At 34.5% G+C, this 20281-nt stretch overlaps 1 protein-coding gene across 18 annotated transcripts in view; it reads left to right on the top strand.

The window, feature by feature from the left end:
- The window catches only part of ARHGAP12 (Rho GTPase activating protein 12), a 149525-nt gene that overhangs the window by 91991 nt on the left and 37253 nt on the right, over positions 1-20281 (top strand). For all 18 annotated transcript variants that reach the window (XM_065520507.2, XM_074001363.1, XM_074001362.1 and 15 more), the window contains 3 exons: positions 6749-6810; positions 11829-11910; positions 18087-18188. In XM_065520507.2, the coding sequence (XP_065376579.1) occupies positions 6749-6810; positions 11829-11910; positions 18087-18188 (246 nt within the window). The remainder of the gene's footprint in view (positions 1-6748; positions 6811-11828; positions 11911-18086; positions 18189-20281) is intronic.

The raw sequence follows: 20281 nt of genomic DNA, 5'->3' as shown, positions 1-20281 counted from the left end.
CCCACCTCAGCCTCCCAAAGTGCTGGGATTGTAGGCATGAGCCACTGTGCCTGGCCCTCTTGGGTAGTTTTTTAAAAATTTTTATGGAGATAAGGGGTCTTGCTATGTTGCCCAGGCTGGTCTCGATCTCCTGGCCTCAAGTGATATGCCTGCCTTGGCCTCCCAAAGTGCTGGGATTACAGATGTGAGCTACCGCGCCCAGCCTGTTTTCTTGTAGAATGAAGCCCTAAAATTCTTAGTGAGCATGACAAGGCTGTGCATGCTCTGGCTCCTGAGTGCCTCCACCACCTCATCTCATATTTCCTTTTCCCTTCTTGCTTGTTGTCTTGTCACTCCGCCCTTCTCTCAGTTCCTCAAAGGAGCCTGCCTTTCAGCTCAGGGTCCTTGCGTGTGTCGTTTCCTCTGCATCCTGAAACATTCTCCCCCACATCTTTGCCTGGTTAGCTTCTATTCATTCATCAGGGCTTAGTTTGAATTTTACTTCCTCAGAGAATTTTATTCTAATTCTCTAGATTAGGTAAAGTTTTCCTATAATACTCCTCATAGTATTTGATTATATATTGTTTGATTACATAAAATAAATAATTTATTTCTTATAGGAACCTCCAATTCTCTATTAATGTCTGTCTTCCCCCACCAGACAGAGTAAAGCTTCATTAGAGCAGAAACAGTTACCCCAGTACCTCCCACAGTGCCATATAATAGCTGCTCAGTAAATACTTGTTGAATAAATAAATGTTAAAGCTTTTTTTTAAAAGACAAACTTTTATTATGGCTTCTCTAGTTTATGAAATTATGACACACTGTTATTGATTGGGACACTTCAGATTTCTTAGAGGTAAAGATTTTCACAGACGCTGTTTCATTTTTCTAACTCTTTCTCCATTCCCTAGTGTAATCTGGTCTTTTTGGTGCTAATCAGGGGTTGTACACATTTCCTTCTGATGTTGGCTTAGGCAGTACCCCTGCCTAGAGTGGGCCTTGCTTTTTCTATACATAGTTAAATCCTGTACCCCATCAAGATGGACCCTTCCAGAAGGCTTTGTCAGACTAACCGTTAATGTTCTCTTATTTCTGAACTCTCAAGTCACTAATTGCATTTAATAAGTGCAAGTTATTGTATGTACTTCTAGTCTCCCTACCAGGTGTTAAACTCCTAAAAGAAGTTTAAATAGAGGACAGATACTTATCTTTTGCATTATTTGCACAATACTGGGTACATAAACATTACATAAACATTACGTAATGATAAAAGTTAACATGATTTTGGTGGTTTTGGCAAGATTTGCCATATGAATCTAAGGCACTGTTACTACAGTACTCTAATCTGTCCGTCTAGAAAAGGAGAAAACCCTTTAAAACTATTTTAAATGTAGGTAATATCAGTTCCCACAAAGATCTTTTACATATTATTTTCATTTTGTTAAAAGAGAATTCCTAAGTAATCCTAGAAACAAAATTTTTTAAATGTTCCACGTGCGGTTACAAGGACTGTTTGCACATTATTTCACCACCCATTGATCCATTTTCTGAAGTTTGACAGCAGCTAGACCATGCCGGACTCACAGTACCCTCTGATGGCCATCACAGGGAACTGCCTCACCAATGTTTCTTCTGTTTCAATCTTTTTTTTACCTTTAGGTGAAAAAAACAAACCGCTGTGTTAATTCTACCAGAGGTGGTTCTGTTTTTCCGTCACCAGACAGCATTCCTTTTTTCCTGAATGCTCTGTCCATGCTGTTGTGTCCTCCCATCGAGGTTTCTGCCCTCTGGGATGTCTCTTCACTCCCTCTGCCCTCTGGTTCCTCCTCTGCGCTTGCATGGCTTCTGGCAGTCTTGCCTCTCTCTCACTCTTACCCAGTTACTACAGGGAGGTATTTCCCTCTTTCTTTGCGAGTTAAAATCTGATTAGTATAAAGGCTTAGTGATAAGAAAGAAGGAAGCTACAGATTTAGAAGGGGAAATTATATATGATCATTTTTAGTTCCCTAATGTCTCTTTAAAAATCCCTGCAAATTGCTCATCTATCTCTTTTAATCAAACCAGATTTAAAATTTCATACCTTAACATAAATTTTAAACATGTTAACTTTTTCTTCTTTTCTAATTTTTAAATGGTTATTGTTACTTTTTGTAGTCCCTTTAAATCTACTTGAAATAGGCAGAATATACATTTTTTAAAAACCAATAATATATTTTTCTACAATTTGACTACAATATGGATTAAATAGGTTTTTTGGGCTGCTCTAAGAAGCTATTCTTTATTTGTCCCAATGTACCTATGAGAATATGCGTTTTAAATTTCCCAATTACTGAATACTGAGGTTTTAGAATATGCATTTTGGAAACGAGCTTTGATGTTGTATGTCCACTTATGGTATTAATATGCATTAATCAATTAAGAGAAAAAGACATTTTAAAATTTAATGATTATTGAAGTATTAATGGACAAGTTTGCTTATTTTTTTCATTGAATATTACTATTCTAAGCCTTTTTAAAAAACATGAATGTTTATTTTTGTAACCATTGGCTCTTTAAAAAATTTATTTTTATTGAGATAAAATTTATGTAACATTAACCAGTAACCATTTTAAAGGGTACAATTCAGTGGCATTTAATATATTTACAATGTGTGTAGCTATCACCTCTGTTAGTTATAGGACATTTCATCACCCCAAAATAAAACCCATACCCATTAAAAGTCACTCCCCATTTCACCCTCCCCAGGCCCCTGTCCTTGATAACCACTAGCCTGCATTTTGTTTCTATGTATGGATTTACCCATTCTGGATGTTTCATTACACTGGTGTTTTTTCAATGATCTAGGTATAATTGTGCAAGTTTACTTGTTCTATATTTTAAAAATCTCATTATTACACAGTTAACTAAAGATGAGGATTTTGAACAGCTATATTGATTTTGGTGTATCACACTTGTTAGCCTAAATTGAGAAGTACCTACTTTACTAAAAGAATGCAACATCGATTGGAAATTCTGGAGCCTGCAAAGTAATTATGAACCTGTATAATTTTTCCGAGATTACCTAGTAGAATTTGAAGTTTATTGTTTTCTTGCCTATTAGGATAGAATAATATTGTTACTCAATTTAACCATAATTTGCTAGTCCTTATTAAAGCATTCCTGCTTATTTTTAACATAAAGTTTCTTTTAGAGTATCAGATATTTAGACCAACAAATACTCATGTATAAGTTTGTATATATTTTATGGGACTTAAGGTATTTTTTATGAAGCTTTTTTGGTAAGCAACACAAAAACATTGGGTGATTTTGACACATATTATGTAGAGAAAGTATACTAAATAGTATGAAATAAAAATCTGTTTAAATTTTTTTTCTTTTTTTTCTTTTTTTTTTTTTGAGATGGAGTCTTGCTCTGTCGCCCAGGCTGAAGTGCAGTGGCGTGATCTTGGCTGACTGTAACCTCTGCCTCCCACGTTAAAGCAGTTCTGTGTCTCAGCCTCCCAAGTAGCTGGGATTACAGGCGCCCGCCACCATGCCCAGCTACTTTTTGTATTTTTAGTAGAGACGGGGTTTCACCATCTTAGGCTGGTCTTGAACTCCTGACCTCGTGATCACGTGCGTTGGCCTCCCAAAGTGCTGAGATTACAGGCATGAGCCACCATGCCCTGCCTTAAATGTTTTTCCTAACTCTTACTTGTGTATCCAAACCTATATTACCCATCTGCCTATTTATTTTTATGTCAAATTCAAAAACTTATTTAAAAGTTAAAGCTTTCTCTGTTACTGACCCTGTTATATTTCTTTCTTGTTATAGTACTGTTAATTTGTTGGTAAATTACTTCATCATATATGTATTGAATACCAACTACATGCTAGATACAGTACTAGACAGTGGTTATTGATGAACATAACAGATGTGGTTCCAACTTATGGCCTAAAGGAGTGGATAATGAGTAATAAAAGTAAAAAAAAAATACATAATTGTACTTTGCATCAAGTGTGTCTTAGTCCATTGGAGCTGCTATAGCAAAAATATAAACTGAGTGGCTTATAAACAACAGAAATTTATTTCTCACAGTTCTGGTGGCTGAGGGGTGGTCCAAGATCAAGGCACTGTTAAATTCACTGGTGAGGGCACCTTCCTGGTTCATAGATGGTTCCTTTTTACTGTGTCCTCACATGGCAGAAATAACAAGGGTTCCCTTTTATAAGGGCACTAATTGCATTAATGTGGGCTTCGCCTTCATGACCTGATCATCTCCCAAAGGCCCCACCTCCACGTATCATTACATTTGATATTAGATTTCAATATACAAATTTTGGGGGACACAAACATTTAGTCTGTAGTAAGTACAGTGAGGCAAACAAACGGGCAGTCGTAAATAATAGGAAGTTTACTTAAAAGTGGTCAGGAAAAGCCCTAAAGTAACGTTGAAGCCGAGATATCACCAGCTACCCAGTTGCTCAAGCTTGGCAGTTTCCCCAAGATCTATGCTCTCGCCCTCACAAAAGTCCCTGTCAGTTTTGTCTCCTGAATCTGTCAAATTGGGCCCCTCTTCTCTCTCACTGTCACCACATTCAGGTCTTTATCATCTCTTATAGTAATGATTAAAATAGTTTTCTAGTTGGTCCCTGGTCATGGTACCCTTTCTTAGTGCATTCTTTCTGCTACCTCATTTCTTGCTACTTCACCTCACCCAAAACTTTTGAGGGAATTTAAAGCCCTTCAGATATGAAATGCTGTCTTTAGCCCCTGTGCCTTTCACTGTTGGTTGTTTTTACCTCCTGCTGTTTCTGCCTAGCGGACTCCTGTTCCTTAGTTCAAGTGTCAAGTTCCCCAGGAGGCTGTCTGATTTCTTTCTCTCCCAGATTGAGTTAGGCATAACTTTCTCATAGCACGTCTCACATTGTATGGGAATTGTTCTTTGTATTTGTATGTTTTGAGTGTAGCAAATTTTGTTCTTTACATTCAAGTTAGTGATTAATACTTAGAGCATTAGTACTTGGGTCTTGATCCCTGTGACCATTTGATGAAAGTTCTGGACCTTTTCTTTGAGTGATGCATATATACATGCGCGGTTTTGTGCCAGTTTCGGTCCATCCATTGATTTGGGTGAGAATCCCTGATCCTAGACTCTTCCTTCTCATCCTTAGGCTTAGGCTGTCTGTCACTACTGCTATTCCATTCATTTTTCTTCCTGATTTGATGCCTGTGTTTCCTTCCTGCCTCTGCTGTTTTTTTTTTTTTTTTTTTTTTTAAATAACACAAATTCAGCTGTGGCATTTTTAAAATGGGCTTAATTCCCACCTCTCTGCCTTTCCAATTCCTGTGTTCCCTAGCTCAAGTAATCAGTGCCCATCCACTCAGATTAATGTTGTTACTTAGTTCCCATATGATTGAAAGATTTGTTTTCTCCCTGCTTTTAAGGGGTGCAGGTGGCAAATTAAAAATGTTCTTATTTAACATCTTTTGTAGCTCCCTTGCTGTGATCTGTTGAAAGTCAGCCGTCAACATGAGGGTTTATGAGAAAAAGAAAAAAAAACTACACCTACTTACAATTGTGTTATTAATGTTTTTGTTGAGGAGCAACATAGTTCTTATGAAGAATATCAGACTTGCATATCTAAGGAGATTTAAGCTGTATTTTATGAAAAAATTACAATAAAACTTCATATGGGCCATTTCCCAAGTCCCCAGTATACCAAAAATATAAATTGACATAACAGTTTGTGAGCTTTGTCTACAGATGTCAGTTTTTATCAGACCAGACAAAACTTTCAGACATTGGTAGAAAAATAATAATATGTTTATCTCTCATGCAGAAAAATGTATATTTTCTGATTAAAGTACATTGAGAAAATATAGCGGAGTAATCAGTTAAATAGAATTGGGAATATTTCTTCCTTGTGAGAGTGTGTGTGCATGAGTGCTTTAGTTGAATTAAAATTGACTATTTTCTTATGTACAGACAACGCATGGACTCAGCTCATTTTAATTTCATTTGCTTCTAGGAAACTAAAGCAGTGAGAAAGTGCGTCTTGATTTCCATCTGAAAGAATTTTAAGCTAACATTAACTTTAGTACAATGGCTTTTGCCTATATAGGGTTTGATGATAAAGCTTGTATCACTGTTTTTGACATCAGCTGGCTAGTAAATCTAGTTTATCTAGAGTGGAAGTCACAATCTGATAATATGCTTAATAAAGCACATGCTGAATTTTTTATGCTACATTAAGGCAAGTTCTCTACATCATACCAGTTAACTTTTGAGTAATTTATTAAATACAGACACTGTATTTGGTCTACCTATTTTTACATTTTGACAAAGTGAGTTAGTATAGTGAATAATTTTCAGATTATGTAGTTGTAAAATAGCAGCAAAGTAAATCATTCCTTTTTTGTAGAATTTATCAAAGTAAATCATTCCTTTTTTGTAGCATTGTATTACTTTGAATAGAAAGACAAATTATTTTTCAGTGCTGCTTTGTTCATATAGAAATCTAATTTCATAGCAAAGTATCTAATAGCTGCTGTGACTTAAGGAGAAAAGGAAGTGTTTAATTATAAAATTAAGAAAAAACTACAAAAGTATTAGGAAAGTAATATTCTTAATATATTCTAGAACCATGCATGTTACACATTGACTAATCTTTTCTTTTAAGCTAATTTTTAGAGAACGAGACCATATTGGTTCAGTCATATGTAAGAACTTGGACCTCATTGTCTATGTAAGTGATGTATAAACAGTATTACTCTGTTCCATAGGATCAAGAGAAATATGGATTGTTAAATGTAACAAAAATTGCTGAAAATGGGAAAAAGGTTCGGTAAGTACACAAGTCATTAATGTTCTTACATGATTCATCTGATTGAAATAAATTAAAAATTCTCAATATAATTATTTTAGTATAAACAATGGGTTCTGAAGAATCACCATTTGTTTTCTATGTAATCACATATGTAAGATTGTCATGAGATTTATGAAAAATTTTCTTTGTCTTGACATGTTTCCTAAGTAATATTAAGAGGTAATGAGGCAGAGGGTTCTGAGGATGCATTTGCTTTAATTTTTTTTTTTTCAGTAAGCAGTAAATGCATATGGTAAAAAACAAAGGTAGACTAAGTATTGAGTGAAAAGTCAGTCCCCCAGCCATCTTTACTTCCCCTCCCCAGAGGCAACCAGTGTTAAGTCTCCTGAATTCTAGTGCTTTCCTGCAGAGATAGGATATATATGTATATGTTTGTATGTATAGAGATTTTCTAAACATCTTTTCACAATTTATCTTGGAGGTGGTTTCACTTCTTGCTTGTAGAGCTGCCACATTGTTTTTAAATTGCTGCATAGTTGTATGTTGTTTGGCTGTACTATATAGTTTATTTACCTATTATTTATTTGCAAGTTTTTAACTACACCTGTCTGTTGGTAGACATGTCAGTTGTGTATCATTTTTGCTAGTACATGTAATACTACATTTAGCATCTTGCATGACTCATTTTGCAAGTATGCAAATCTGCCCATAAAATAAATTTTATGAAAAGTGGAATTGCTAGGCCACTTGCAAAGTCATTTCAACAGTGTTCCAAATTGCACTGATACTGAATCTGTTTCTGCCTCCAGTAACCGTGCATTCCTGCACACCTTTCGCCAGTTTAGTATGTTGTTAAATTCTTTGATTTTTGCCAGGAGAGAGAAGAGGGAAAGTGATGTTTTTATTTGCATTCCTTTTTAGTGTGTTATGGTATCATAAACTGTTGGTATTTCCTTTTTGTTGAATTGTCTCTTTATATCCTTTGTCTGTTTTTCTGTTGGATCGTTGGATTTTTTGGTTACTGTGATTTAAGGAAATCCTAGTGATTTAAGGAAATAAACTCTATGTAATGTAAGTTGCATTTAAAGAGTTTTAAATTAACATGTAATTGAGTTTTTTAGGTTTGCTTTCGTGGAACTATTTTTTATCAGACTTTGGTAGTTAGATTTTTTTTTAAGTGCTCTGAAATAGCTTTATAAATACTACGATTATGTATCCCTTAAACTGTTCTTTGGTAGAATTCAGTTGTGAATTGAATCTTTATTTTTCTTTCTCCATTTTGGGAATATGTAGTGCAGATAGCTCTTTGACTACTTTCTTTGCTTTTGTTGTTTTCCTATGATTTAGACTTTCGCTACTTTTGGAATATTTTTTTCAATTTATATTTGCCTAAGGAAATCATCTATTCTATCATCTTCAAATTTATTTACATAGAGTTAAGCAAAATCTTCTTTAATTTCGTATGTATTAGTGGTTCTTAAACTTTTTGGTCTGAAGTTTCCTTTAAATGCTTAAAAATTACTGAATATTCTAAAGAGCCTTGGTCTATATCTATAACCTTATAGGTTATATCTACAGATATTGTGAGAAATTAAAACAAATTTTAAGGATAATTCTTTAAAAAATAACCTATTACAAATTGACACAAAAATTTTTTGAAGAAAAACTATGTTTTCTAAGACAAAATTTCCATGAGAAGAGAGGCATTGTTTTACATTTTTTGTAAATCTTTAGTATTTGGCTTAATGGAAAACAGCTGAATTTTCATCTCTGCTTGCAGTCAGTCTGTTGTGACATATTATTTTGTTTGAAGTATGTGAAAAAAATCCTCCCTTTCACAGCTAAAGGTGGAAAATGGAGGAAGTTTTAAGATATGTTCAGATAATTGTGCATTTTCCTGCTCCTCCGAAACTCTACAAATGGTAGTTTGTTGAGGGTTGGTTGTAGTGAAGACTCTGAAAAACTACAGTGAACGGTTCATACTCAGTTACTTTAAAAACTGTTGGTCTTTGTTGCATCTGAGTGAATCTTTGCCCATGCTTAATTTTATAATATCTTGTAGGTCATTTGTAAAATACTAGTTCATTAACTTTGCTCGTTTCTCAAATGTTTACACATTTTATTTTGTAATATAAAATAATCACACATCAGTGCTGTCAGAAAAGTATTGGGAAATTGTCAAATCCACTGTAGCAGATGCGAGGTATTCCAAAATTCTACTTTCTGTTTGAAAGCTTCAGTTTTTTTTTATGGTGGTAAAAAAATACATAAGTTTGCTATCTTAACCATTTTTAAGTGTACATCTCAGTGGTGTTAAGTATATTCACATTGTTGTGTAACAGATCTCTACAACTTTTTCATCTCATAACACTGAAACTCTATACCTACTAACACTAATTCCCTCTTCCTCCATCCCCTAGCCCTTGATAACCTTTCTGCTGTTTCTGTGATTTTGACTACCTTAGATATTTTGTATGAGTGGAATGATATGGTATATGTTTGATTGTTGTGACTAGTTTATTTTGCTTGGCGTAATGTCCTTGAGGTTCATTCATGTTGAAAGCTTTGTTGTTGTTGTTGTTGTTGTTGTTGTTGTTGTTGTTTTTGAGGCAGAGTCTTGCTCTGTCGCCCAGGCTGGAGTGCAGTGGTGAGACCTTGGCTCACTGCAACCTCTGCCTCCCAGGTTCAAACAATTCTCCTGCCTCAGCCTCCCAAGTAGCTGGGATTACAGGTTTGTGCCACTACGCCCGGCTAATTTTTGTATTTTTAGTAGAGACGGGGTTTCACCATGTTGACCAGGCTGGTCTTGAACTCCTGACCTCAGGTGATCCACACATGTCAGCCTCCCAAAATGCTAGGATTACAGGTGTGAGCTACCACGCCCAGCCTCATGTTGAAAGTTTTAATTTTTTATTGCCTATAAATAATATTATTTGTTTTCTTTGAAAACTTCATTTATTTTTAAGGTAATGTTTGCCTGCCACATATCCAAGTCTGAATAACTATAGTATGTACATCAGTTGTTTTTTCAGGAGAAAAAATTGGGTTCCAGGAAAAAAAAAATGTGACTAATTCACCTTGCAACTAAGTCACACAAGTGCTTAGTCCTTGAGACAATGGTCATTATTTCACTATTTAAATATTCAATATTTGTTCTCAGATATATATTTACTAGTTCTACAGTTTTTCTCATTTTGAAAATTGAACTACAAAAGCTTACTTAAAGTGGAAATAGGCTAATTTAAGTATTTGTCATAGTAGGGAGTCAGTAGATGATATCTAAAGAAATAGAAGACTGAGAGTATAAAATGAATTTACAAAAAAGTAAAATACTTCCAAAATATCTTGCGATCCAGAAAATGAAATAATGAAGACAGAAAAAGCACCATCTATAATACCAATATCAGTAAATGTAAATGGACTATACTCATCTATTGAAAGAAAAAGTTGCTCAGACTGAAGCATAAAAAAGCAAAACTTAACCAAATTTTATATATAAAAGAAACACCAAAAGATGATTGAGAAAAGTTGAAAAAAAAAAAATAAAAGCAATAAAGTATGTTGAAGGTATAGAAAGTAAAGCAAGACTAGAGATCTCAGTAGCAAAGTTCATCCCAGCGGGAGAGCATAAAGCATTACGAAGGTAGTATTTAAAATGGTAAAGCATATGGAGAAGTCCACAGTGAAGATGTAATTATAGGAATCACCATTTACCAAATAAAGTAGCATTAACAAACATAAGCAAAAAAACACAGGAAATAAATGGAAACATAGAAACTTAGTAGTAATTAACTTTATTTCACTTCTCTTAATCCATAAAGTTCAAGTAGACATAAAAAGTAATTTTTTAAAAAATAGGTCTCATTGATAGATACTAAATTCTACATTCTGAAAACAGAAAATAAACCTCCTTTAGAGGTTTTTATAAAGTTGGCCATATGTTTGGCTATAAGGAAAGCTTTAATAAATCCATGCGGTAGACAGATTTGACATTCATTTTAGCTTCCTAGCAACTGTGTCCTCATCATATAGGGTAATTTTAATTTATTTTACTACTTGTAAACACTGATTCATACCTTCTGTTTGAAAAGTACCGTGCTAGGCCTGAGGTAGATAAAAAAATAAAAACTTTTCTTTTTTCAAATAATTTACAATCCCTATGACAGAAACATTTACATAAAGATCTCTAATATGATAAGGGAGAAGTTGAGGGGAATCTGGCTGGGGTATAGTATTCAAAAGCTTTAAAGTTCTAAATGGGTCAACTGATAATAGCGTATGCTATGTGAGGCGTACCTCTGTATCTGGAGATAGCATAGTAGGTAAGTGGACAGTTTCTTTAAAAGCCCCGTGTTACACCAAAGTCTTAACATTGGTTACCTCTGGAGTATGGATTGAAGGAGAAGAAATGGGATTCCCTTTCCTTTACACATTTTGTATTCAGAGTTTTTGCGCACCATATATGTGTTGCTTTTGTAATATAGGAAACTTTTTTTTTAATGTCATGTGGTCTGTCAGTGTACAATTATCAGTATACTTGTAATGTACCTAGTACCTACTACCTGGGTACTCCAACCCAATTAGGGGAAGGCAGATCACCAAGAAATGTAAAACAGTCTGTGTAAAGAATTAGGTGAGTAAGGGAAGTGTGTTTGTCTGATTTTTACTCTGAGTAAGAATTCTTGACAAATACAATATTCCATTTGTGTGACTTTAAAATAAATTAGTGTCTTTGATCACAAAGTGCTGTATTAATTTCACGTGAACATAATTACCTGCATCATTCATTCATAGTTATTTGTGATAACTTACTTCTCTGATTAACTTCATTTGTTTTGGGGCCTTCATTATCAGGTTTGAACCATAAAATGACTATAAATTTCATTAGTATCTATCCCCAACAAAAACAACTAAAATGTCAACAAGGGCTGTAAATCGTAGATAACATTGATAAGAGCTAAGTAGGTGTTAATTTTTTGAATTTGGCTGAAAGAACTCGAGATTGGAGCTTTAATCGGTCATCCTTATAATTACAGAAAGAACTGGTTGTCTTCTTGGGCGGTGTTGCAGGGTTCTTCTTTACTTTTTACCAAAACTCAAGGAAGTAGCACAAGTTGGGTAAGTATTTCTTCTCTTTGGAGATTTTATACATTTAAATTATGTGAATAGTATTGTACCTGAATTTCAAAAGGTAATTTCCAGAGTCCTTTTAGTTACAGCTAGTGTGCAAATAAAAATAAATAAAATGTTCTTAAAGGTTCATTTTAACTTATGAGAGAAAAAAAGGAGTGAGTAGGACAGTCTAATTAGTGGTATTATTAAAATCAATAGATTCTGTTTTATCCATTCAACTGAAAAGTGGGCTCATTACTTGGGCATTATAGAGCAAATACATTTCTTGATTCATTTTCAGGATATTAAAGCTTTGCTGTGTTTGTGACTCTGCTCCTTCAGATATTTAGTCAGAAAATAAGCAGTAATGTGGCAAGCTGTATCTTGAATTGTGATCTGACCATTGGTTACGAATCAGTGTTCCAGGTGTCAGTGTCTGGTTTGTCAGCCAGCTTTCAAAAGAAAAAGAAATGTCACCATTACTTTTGGGATTTTGAAGCTTTTAACATATTTGAGTGCTTACTATCATTACTCTACTCTTCAGTTATTTGTAATACAAACAATAAAAATTATAATTTGTGACACATAATAGCTACATTTTTTGTTTTTTTTTTTTTTTTTTTTTTTTTTTGAGACGGAGTCTCGCTCTGTCGCCCAGGCTGGAGTGTAGTGGCCGGATCTCAGCTCACTGCAAGCTCCGCCTCCCGGGTTCGGGCCATTCTCCTGTCTCAGCCTCCTGAGTAGCTGGGACTACAGGTGCCCGCCACCTCGCCCGGCTAGTTTTTTGTATTTTTTTAGTAGAGACGGGGTTTCACCGTGTTAGCCAGGATGGTCTCGATCTCCTGACCTAGTGATCCACCCGTCTCGGCCTCCCAAAGTGCTGGGATTACAGGCTTGAGCCACCACGCCCGGCCAATAGCTACATTTTTTGAATGCCCATTATGTATCCCACATACGTTCTCGGTGCAGAGGATTGTGTCTATATTGTCTCCTTAACGCTGGGATAGCTATTGCTCTGATCTCGCCCTTCCCCCATCATAGATGAGAAAATGAGGTATAAAACAGTTAAGTATAATAATTTGCTCAAGGTCTTACAGCTACCAAGTGGCAGATCTGGGTTTAGAACTTTGGCTTTTTGGCTCTAGAATCCATGTTCTGGCTATTTACGAAAGTTTTTGGTAATTGAATTTGAAGTGCTAATGCTCAAGTAAAATTTAAAATAAAGGTATTCTGAATGTATTTTGTCTACCTCATATTCTACCGTAACCAATATTTTATTACAATTAATGAGTTTCTTTAAAATTAATACAAAACCTATGGGTCTTATGTTTGATGAAAGAAAAGTCCGTTTATAAAATTTAAGCAAATTTTAGTTGTCCACATTTATCATGCAGCCATGCAACATGGTTCTGAACCCCAGATGCCACAGAACATGTTAGTCCTCAGCTTCTCTGATGAGGAAACCTAAAAATCCACATGAATTGAGCATGGATGTGAACATTCTAGATAGTTCCTTCTGTTTTGCTTTTCTAATCCTTTAATTTGCTCCCTCTTCGGCCATTCCAGTGGAAATGACCTGTGAAAGGGTTGAAATTCTGGTTTGACATATCTTAAAGTAAATGGATAATTATGTCTTTCTCCTTTTCCCCAAGGTGAAACATGTGGGGCTCTTTCGCATTAATGCATTTCTAGAGCACTGTGTAATTGTTTCTTTCTTCCTACTTATGGCTCAACTTTTATTTGAAATTGAGTGAAGAAAACGGATGAAAGAAAAGGAATGGAGAAGCAATAATAGATTAATAAGGCATTTTTGAAAGTATCTGAAGACAGCTGGATAGTGATCACTTATTTGATAATTACTGATACTTAAAGATTGAAGGTTGTGGCAGGTACAGATGAAACCAGTAGACAGAGCATCCTATAGGTGGGCAGGTTTGTACGTGATTTAAATGAAATGAAAACTTTGAATTTAAAGATGTTAAATGAATACCTTCTAGTACATAATCGTTAGCACAGGATGGTAACATTGTTTTTTTTTTTAATTGAAAGTTTTCACTCTAGAAGATCCTACATGATTCAGAACTCATGATTAAAACTAGTACTGACAAAGGAGGTGAGGTATTTGTGTTTATCAGCCAAGGTTGTATTACTATGTTACCATGTAGCAATAACCAAAACATAGTTTAAAATTTACCGAACTAACTAATTTTGAAATTTTAGAATTCTCAATGAATTTTTAATTATAGGGAGTCGCTATTTTAATTTTTATCTTTCAAATGACACTTATTACTATTGATATAGTATTAATAATATAATCATTTCAGATAGGTATAATTTAAAAAAACATAACCACACCATTTTATAGTCTCAGTAAAGACTAAACAAGATTAAAAATGTGGTAAAATGCTTCGTTGTACAGTCAATTCTTAATTTGTATTTTATGACTAATTTTAAAACCTCAGACTGTTTTGCTTTACCCATCGCTACATATTTAAGGGAACGAGAACTAATTTGAATGGCCTAAGTAAAAGGAAGTAAGATTATTTAAAAATCATGTAAGTGTGTATAATGTATTATGACCCCACAATATTCATAAATAACAAAATTTAGAGAAACAGGATGTTCTTTAACTCTGGAATTGGGATTATTGAAAGAAATGTTAAAGAATTCTAGCCTTGTTGATCTGCTCAGTCACCAACTAGATCTGTTATAGGTAAAATGTATTCTCTTTATACAGCAGAATCACATCTTATCCGAAGATAAGATTCTAAGGCTAAAATATAAGCCAAAAAACCAACAGTCACTTCAAGTGAAAACTGCTCTTGAATATTCCTTAGGAAGATGCTATACAGAAGCTGATCTCTAGCGGAGCCCGTATTTCCTTTGGTATTAGGAGGAATAACTTTTCCTTCAGTCAAGTTTGAATGGCTTATGTTAAGGGGCCACATTACAGGAGAAATCTGTATAGTTCTTTAAAAATTAGATTCACACTTAGTACAAAAACTTGAGATCCACTTGAGGAAACAGCAGGTTCAAATCTTGTACTCACTAGAGGGCATGTACTCATTGATGGAACACTGAGCAGAGTCACCCACGCTATTCAAAGTTCTATTTTTAAAAAATTATTCTTGGTTTGTATTGATTTTTTTTTTCCAGACAGTAGATGGTTAAAATTGAGTAAATGAAATGCACAGAGGCTGCATGCAATTTCGCTTTATAAGAAATATTTTACATTGGTGCTGCCTCATCCAAAAATCTAGTGAGCCTTTTCTTCTCCTCTAGGGCAGGTACCTTCTAGTGGTTTTCTGGAATGGAAAACAGTTACCTACTGGATTGCTGTATCAGTAACATAAACTTACATTTGCTTTTTTCTCACCTCATTTCACCTCGGAAATATATGTGTGTATGTTTGTTTGTTTGTTCAACACACCTAAAAGCCTGCTGTGTTCTGGGCATTGTTAAGCTTTGGGTTTAGAAAGAAATAACATGGTCCCTGTCTTCAAAGCTTACGTAGTAGTGGGGAAGACTGACAAGTGAACAGGTTCAGTGTAACATGACATATGTTGTGCTTCTTTTCAGTTATCATTCACAATATTCCTTGAGCATTTAAAAAATCAACCCATAAATATTGGTAGTTATTCAAACATTCATTTGTACATGCTTTCAAATTTCTAAAAATAGTCACTCTTTTGGGCCAGATAATTATTTGTTGTAGGGGGGCTGTCCTGTGCACGGTAGGGTGTTTAGTAGATGACTAGCACCCTGCCTCTAGTTGTGACAACTAAAAATATCTCCAAACGTTACCAGATGTCCCCCAGAGGACAAAATTCCCTGTCTCCTAGAGGAAGTATCAGTGTCCTAGAGGAAGGGAAAGGGAGGTGAGATGGTAGGGCTACTCCCAAGAGATGACTTGGAAAGGGACACCAGAAGATACTACTCAGCAGGGCATGAGGAGGAAGCTAGGGGGTTTTGGACAGGGTCTAATCTAGATCGTGAAGGGCCTAACGTGACTCCTGTCAATGGCTAACACAAGTCTATTTAAGATAAATTCTATAAAGCATTCATCTTAAAAATAAAACATAAATTTATATAATAATCATCAGGATAAATTCTAGGACCTTTGCAAAGATATTTGGAAGTTGAGCTTTGCTTGTGTTGTATGTCTTCATATAGAGTTGTATCTTTGTCTTGTCTGGTTCCATTATGCTTTTCTCTTGTGTGTCATTTTGCTGTTGTGCATTGTTATGACATCATCATTTTCTTCCTTTTTCCATCAAGTCCTTCTGCCAACAAGGCTCAGTCTCTGAGCTCTTGCTTTCGCTGCTTTCTTCTTGGAAAAACTCTGTCCGTCGTCGGCCTGCTGTTGCATATGTAAAGTCTGATCCTGTTTCAGCTGTCACTGTATGTGTTCCTGTTGCATGTCCTTTGCCACAATAATTATGTTTTCTTTGCCATGAATACGTTGGTGGGGAGGTTGATTACAGTAGAGAAAAGTGGGACTAGATTTTGGAAAATAATAACTAACAAAATGTTGCCAGCTATAGTGATTGCAATTTTTTTTTTTTTTTTGCAATATTCCATGTCATGTCATTGTATTTGTATTCAATTGCTATATCTTATTTGGTTTCTTGTTTGTATCTTAGCTTAGAGCTAACCATCTACAGCGTGTATAATGACAACAAATTAAATAATTGATTTTTGTCATTTTGTTAAATATATGTTCAAATTTGATAACATTTGCAGTACATCATTTGTGTTCAGGAAGTTATCTGTGCCCAACATACAGCTTTATGTTTAATTTGTCTTTTGATTGACAATGCTACTTCAGGCAAAGACTTTGTAGGATACAGTTACAATTTCTATTGTGATTTTTATTATGATTCCACAAATAAATTCCATGTAATATCTCAAAATTTTCATTGACTCCACTAATAAATTTTATTATTAATCCTAAATTTTGTTTAAGTTCACACTGCTAGCTAAAAAGATGTAAAAGGGAGCAGGTTGAGGCAAACTCTATTTTAAATGTGAAGCTCCTGAATAGAGTTACTGAGATTACAAATAGTGAATAAGTTATCATAAAGTTGGGTAAGATAATTTCTAATGACAAGTTAATTTGATTTGAAATATTTTAGCAAATGAAATTCTCTGTAGGAAATATTTATAACAGATTTTTATGATCTTTAGATTACAATTCAGTAGACTTTAGAGGTTTTAAAGCCTTTAAACTTTTCAATACCATGGGAATGTTACTTTTTATTCTTAGTTAACAGACTAAACAGAAATTTAAAGATGTCAAGGTACAGAGTAAATGTATATTTAACATAAATTTTATACTACTTTTGCTAATCTTTTCCTTATCTAGTTAAGAAAATGTAATAGCTAGCTAAGTACTTCTGAACCTACCCATAACAACTGTCTTCCCGTTCTTTTTGTAGTTCCTCATAAAATTGCTGAAGCTTTATAGCATCTGTCTTTAGTTACAGTTTCTGACAAAGATAAAAGAATATGGGACTTAGTGTTTTCTGTTTCCACAACTTGTTGTTAACAGCGTAACTACTGAATAAGGAAATACTTCTGAAAGCACAAAATCAGGTTTAGAGAATGTTTATTAGTTGGAAAATGCACTTGTTATCTACCTGATACTGTTTATTACATATATAAGAGTATTGCCTTTGTGTACATAGCATTTTACATAGTCGTGTATAGTCTAGGATAAATTCCAAGATGCAGAACTGCCAAGCCAAAGTATACATGCATTTGTAAATTTGCAAATATAGCATTACCAATTTTTCTTTTCTAGGAGTAGTTCCAATTTATATCCCACTTGCATATGAGGCCTTTTTAGTCTATAGCCTCACCAACATAGTTTTGAAAAAAAAATTTTTCCCATTCTGATGGGTAAAAAAATATTTCAGTTTGGCTTTTCATATGTATATATATTTATTTTATATTATGATGGAAGTTGAGTCATTTTATTTTGTTTTCTATGAATTGTGTATTCATATATTCTAGATATTTTTCAATTTCTAAAGTAGAAATTGTTACTTTATAATAGAGAAAAAAGAATTTGAGAAAATCTGTTTGATTTATTGTTAACAATATAAAATTGTTCTTAATTCTTTTTGAATACGCATATATGTGAGTATCACATGAAGGTTTTTTCTTTTTCAAAAATGAAGTTCGGCAGTAATCAGTCCAAACCAGAGTTCACGGTGGACCTGAAGGGGGCAACAATTGAGATGGCTTCCAAGGATAAATCCAGCAAAAAGAATGTATTTGAGGTAATACATTTTTTTCTAAGTATAACACATTCTAAACTAGTAATTGGATGTTCTGTTTTTTGAGCTATTTTGAGAAATAGTCTTTCATTGTGACTAATTAAGGCAAAGTTGGTGATTAAGTTAGATGGTATTGTAATTTAAGAAAACTGGTGTAAAAACTGGCTTTATTTGCATAAGTTGTTTGAACTCAGACCGCATATTACAAGCCTTTGTTTCACAAATCCTGTCTTTTCCCAGCAATAATAAAAAGGATGTGGTTCTCTTTACTTACCAAATCTAATATTAAAAAGTAAATTAAGGGGAATGTTGATAACGGGGGAATGTATGTGGGGGTGGGCAGGGTGTGTATGGGATATCTCTATGTCTTCTCAATTTTTCTAGAACCAAAAACTGATCTAAAAAGTAAAGTTTTTTTTTTTTAAACCTTTCCATTTTATCTTTCAAACTCTCCCCAGCAATATATGATCTGTATTAGTTACTTATTGCTGCATAAGAGACCACCTCAAAACTTAGTAGTTTAAGAAAAGAACATTTTGTTTGCTCAGCCTGACCTGGGCTGAGCTGGGTGATTTTTCTTCTTATCTCACTGAGGACTATTCATGAGGCTTCAGTCATCTAGTGGCTTGATTGGAACTGGATGGTATAAGGTGACCTCATGGCTAGTATTGGTGCCCGCCATTGGCTAGGCCGCCTTGTCCACAAGATCTCTCATTCTCAAGGGAGCTACCCTAGGCTGCATCAAGTGACAGCTTCAGGATTCCAAGAGGGTGAGGGTGGAACCTGCAAGGCTTCTCAAGACCTAGATTTGGAAGTCACACATTACTTTCAGAGTATTCATTGGTTAAGACTGTTCAGGAGGCTATCCAAGTATTCAGAGTTGTGGGAAGAGAGGCAGCCTATTGACAGAAGAGCAACAATGTCTGTCCCATTCCAGAAGGGTGTGGTTACAGAGATCCAACCAGAGACGACAACTGATTTTGTGGACAGCCTTCAAGATCCCAGCCTCTTTTTGTAGTCTCATGTCTCAGGACTTTCCTGTTTTGTTGTGTAGACAGATTGGTTTAATTGCTATTTTCCAAGTGGAGCCCAGGTTTTCCGGTCTGATTTTTACTCTTTATTGTTCTGCCTCGAGCACCAACCCACGCCAATCTCTCCATGCCAAATGCTCCCTTTCTTCCAAGACTCATGACAACCATCACCATAATAATGAGGCTACTTCTTTATAACAATAAATATTTATTTTTAAATAAATATTTAAAAATAATATTTATTTTAGTGTACCTGTGTTATTTGTCAATTATTTCTCTCATTAGATAATTACAATTTTTTTTCTTTTTCCCTGAAGTAGAGAGACTATGTTTTTCCTTTAAATAAGAACCTGTAACAGAGCAGAGTATCTTATGTGCAGTAAACATTCAATATTGGTAAACTGGCTTGACCAACTCTAGAAAATTGCATGAAAGAAGTCACTATTTCCTGAATTAGCCTTGTAGTTTCAAAAGGTAATCAAGAATAAAAATGGTTTCATGGTCAAGTAAATTTGGGAAGCAGTGTATATTTTATTCCTATATTCCCTAGAACATCAAAAGCCTGTGACATCTTGAAGGAGAGAATCTAGTTAGATTTTCTTCAATCCAGTATTTTCCAGGTTAATATTACATAACTTTTTCAAAAATTTATTTTTTGAGGGCACCTTTTAAAAATGTATTTGTGAAACTGTTTGAGGAATACATCTTTCAGAATGTTGTTTGGGAAACATTGCCATATCTTCCTCTAGGAAAAAAAAATCAGTTTTTAATCAGAAAATGGGAGAAGTGCTTTCCACAAATGTGTCAAAATTCTTCCTCACTTAAGTGTAAGAAACCTTGCAAAACAGAGATTGTACATAAATTAGTTATTGCCTTCGTATAGAATAATACATAGTATTCTTTTTTCAGCTCATGATCTGACACTTAATTTAGTAATACTTCCGCCCAAAAGGGGTGTGACATTTATGCCTGCTCTTTGTACTAAGCCATTATATTTACCTACTAAGTAGGAAATATTGAAAGTCTTTATGTATTCTTTCTTCTGTATTTTTTAGCCAGAGAGAA

The sequence above is a fragment of the Macaca fascicularis genome, chromosome 9, assembly GCF_037993035.2.
Source record: "Macaca fascicularis isolate 582-1 chromosome 9, T2T-MFA8v1.1".
Classification (NCBI taxonomy): Eukaryota; Metazoa; Chordata; class Mammalia; order Primates; family Cercopithecidae; genus Macaca; species Macaca fascicularis.
Note: the sequence above shows the minus strand (reverse complement) of the source record. Positions and strands in the feature narration are given on the sequence as shown.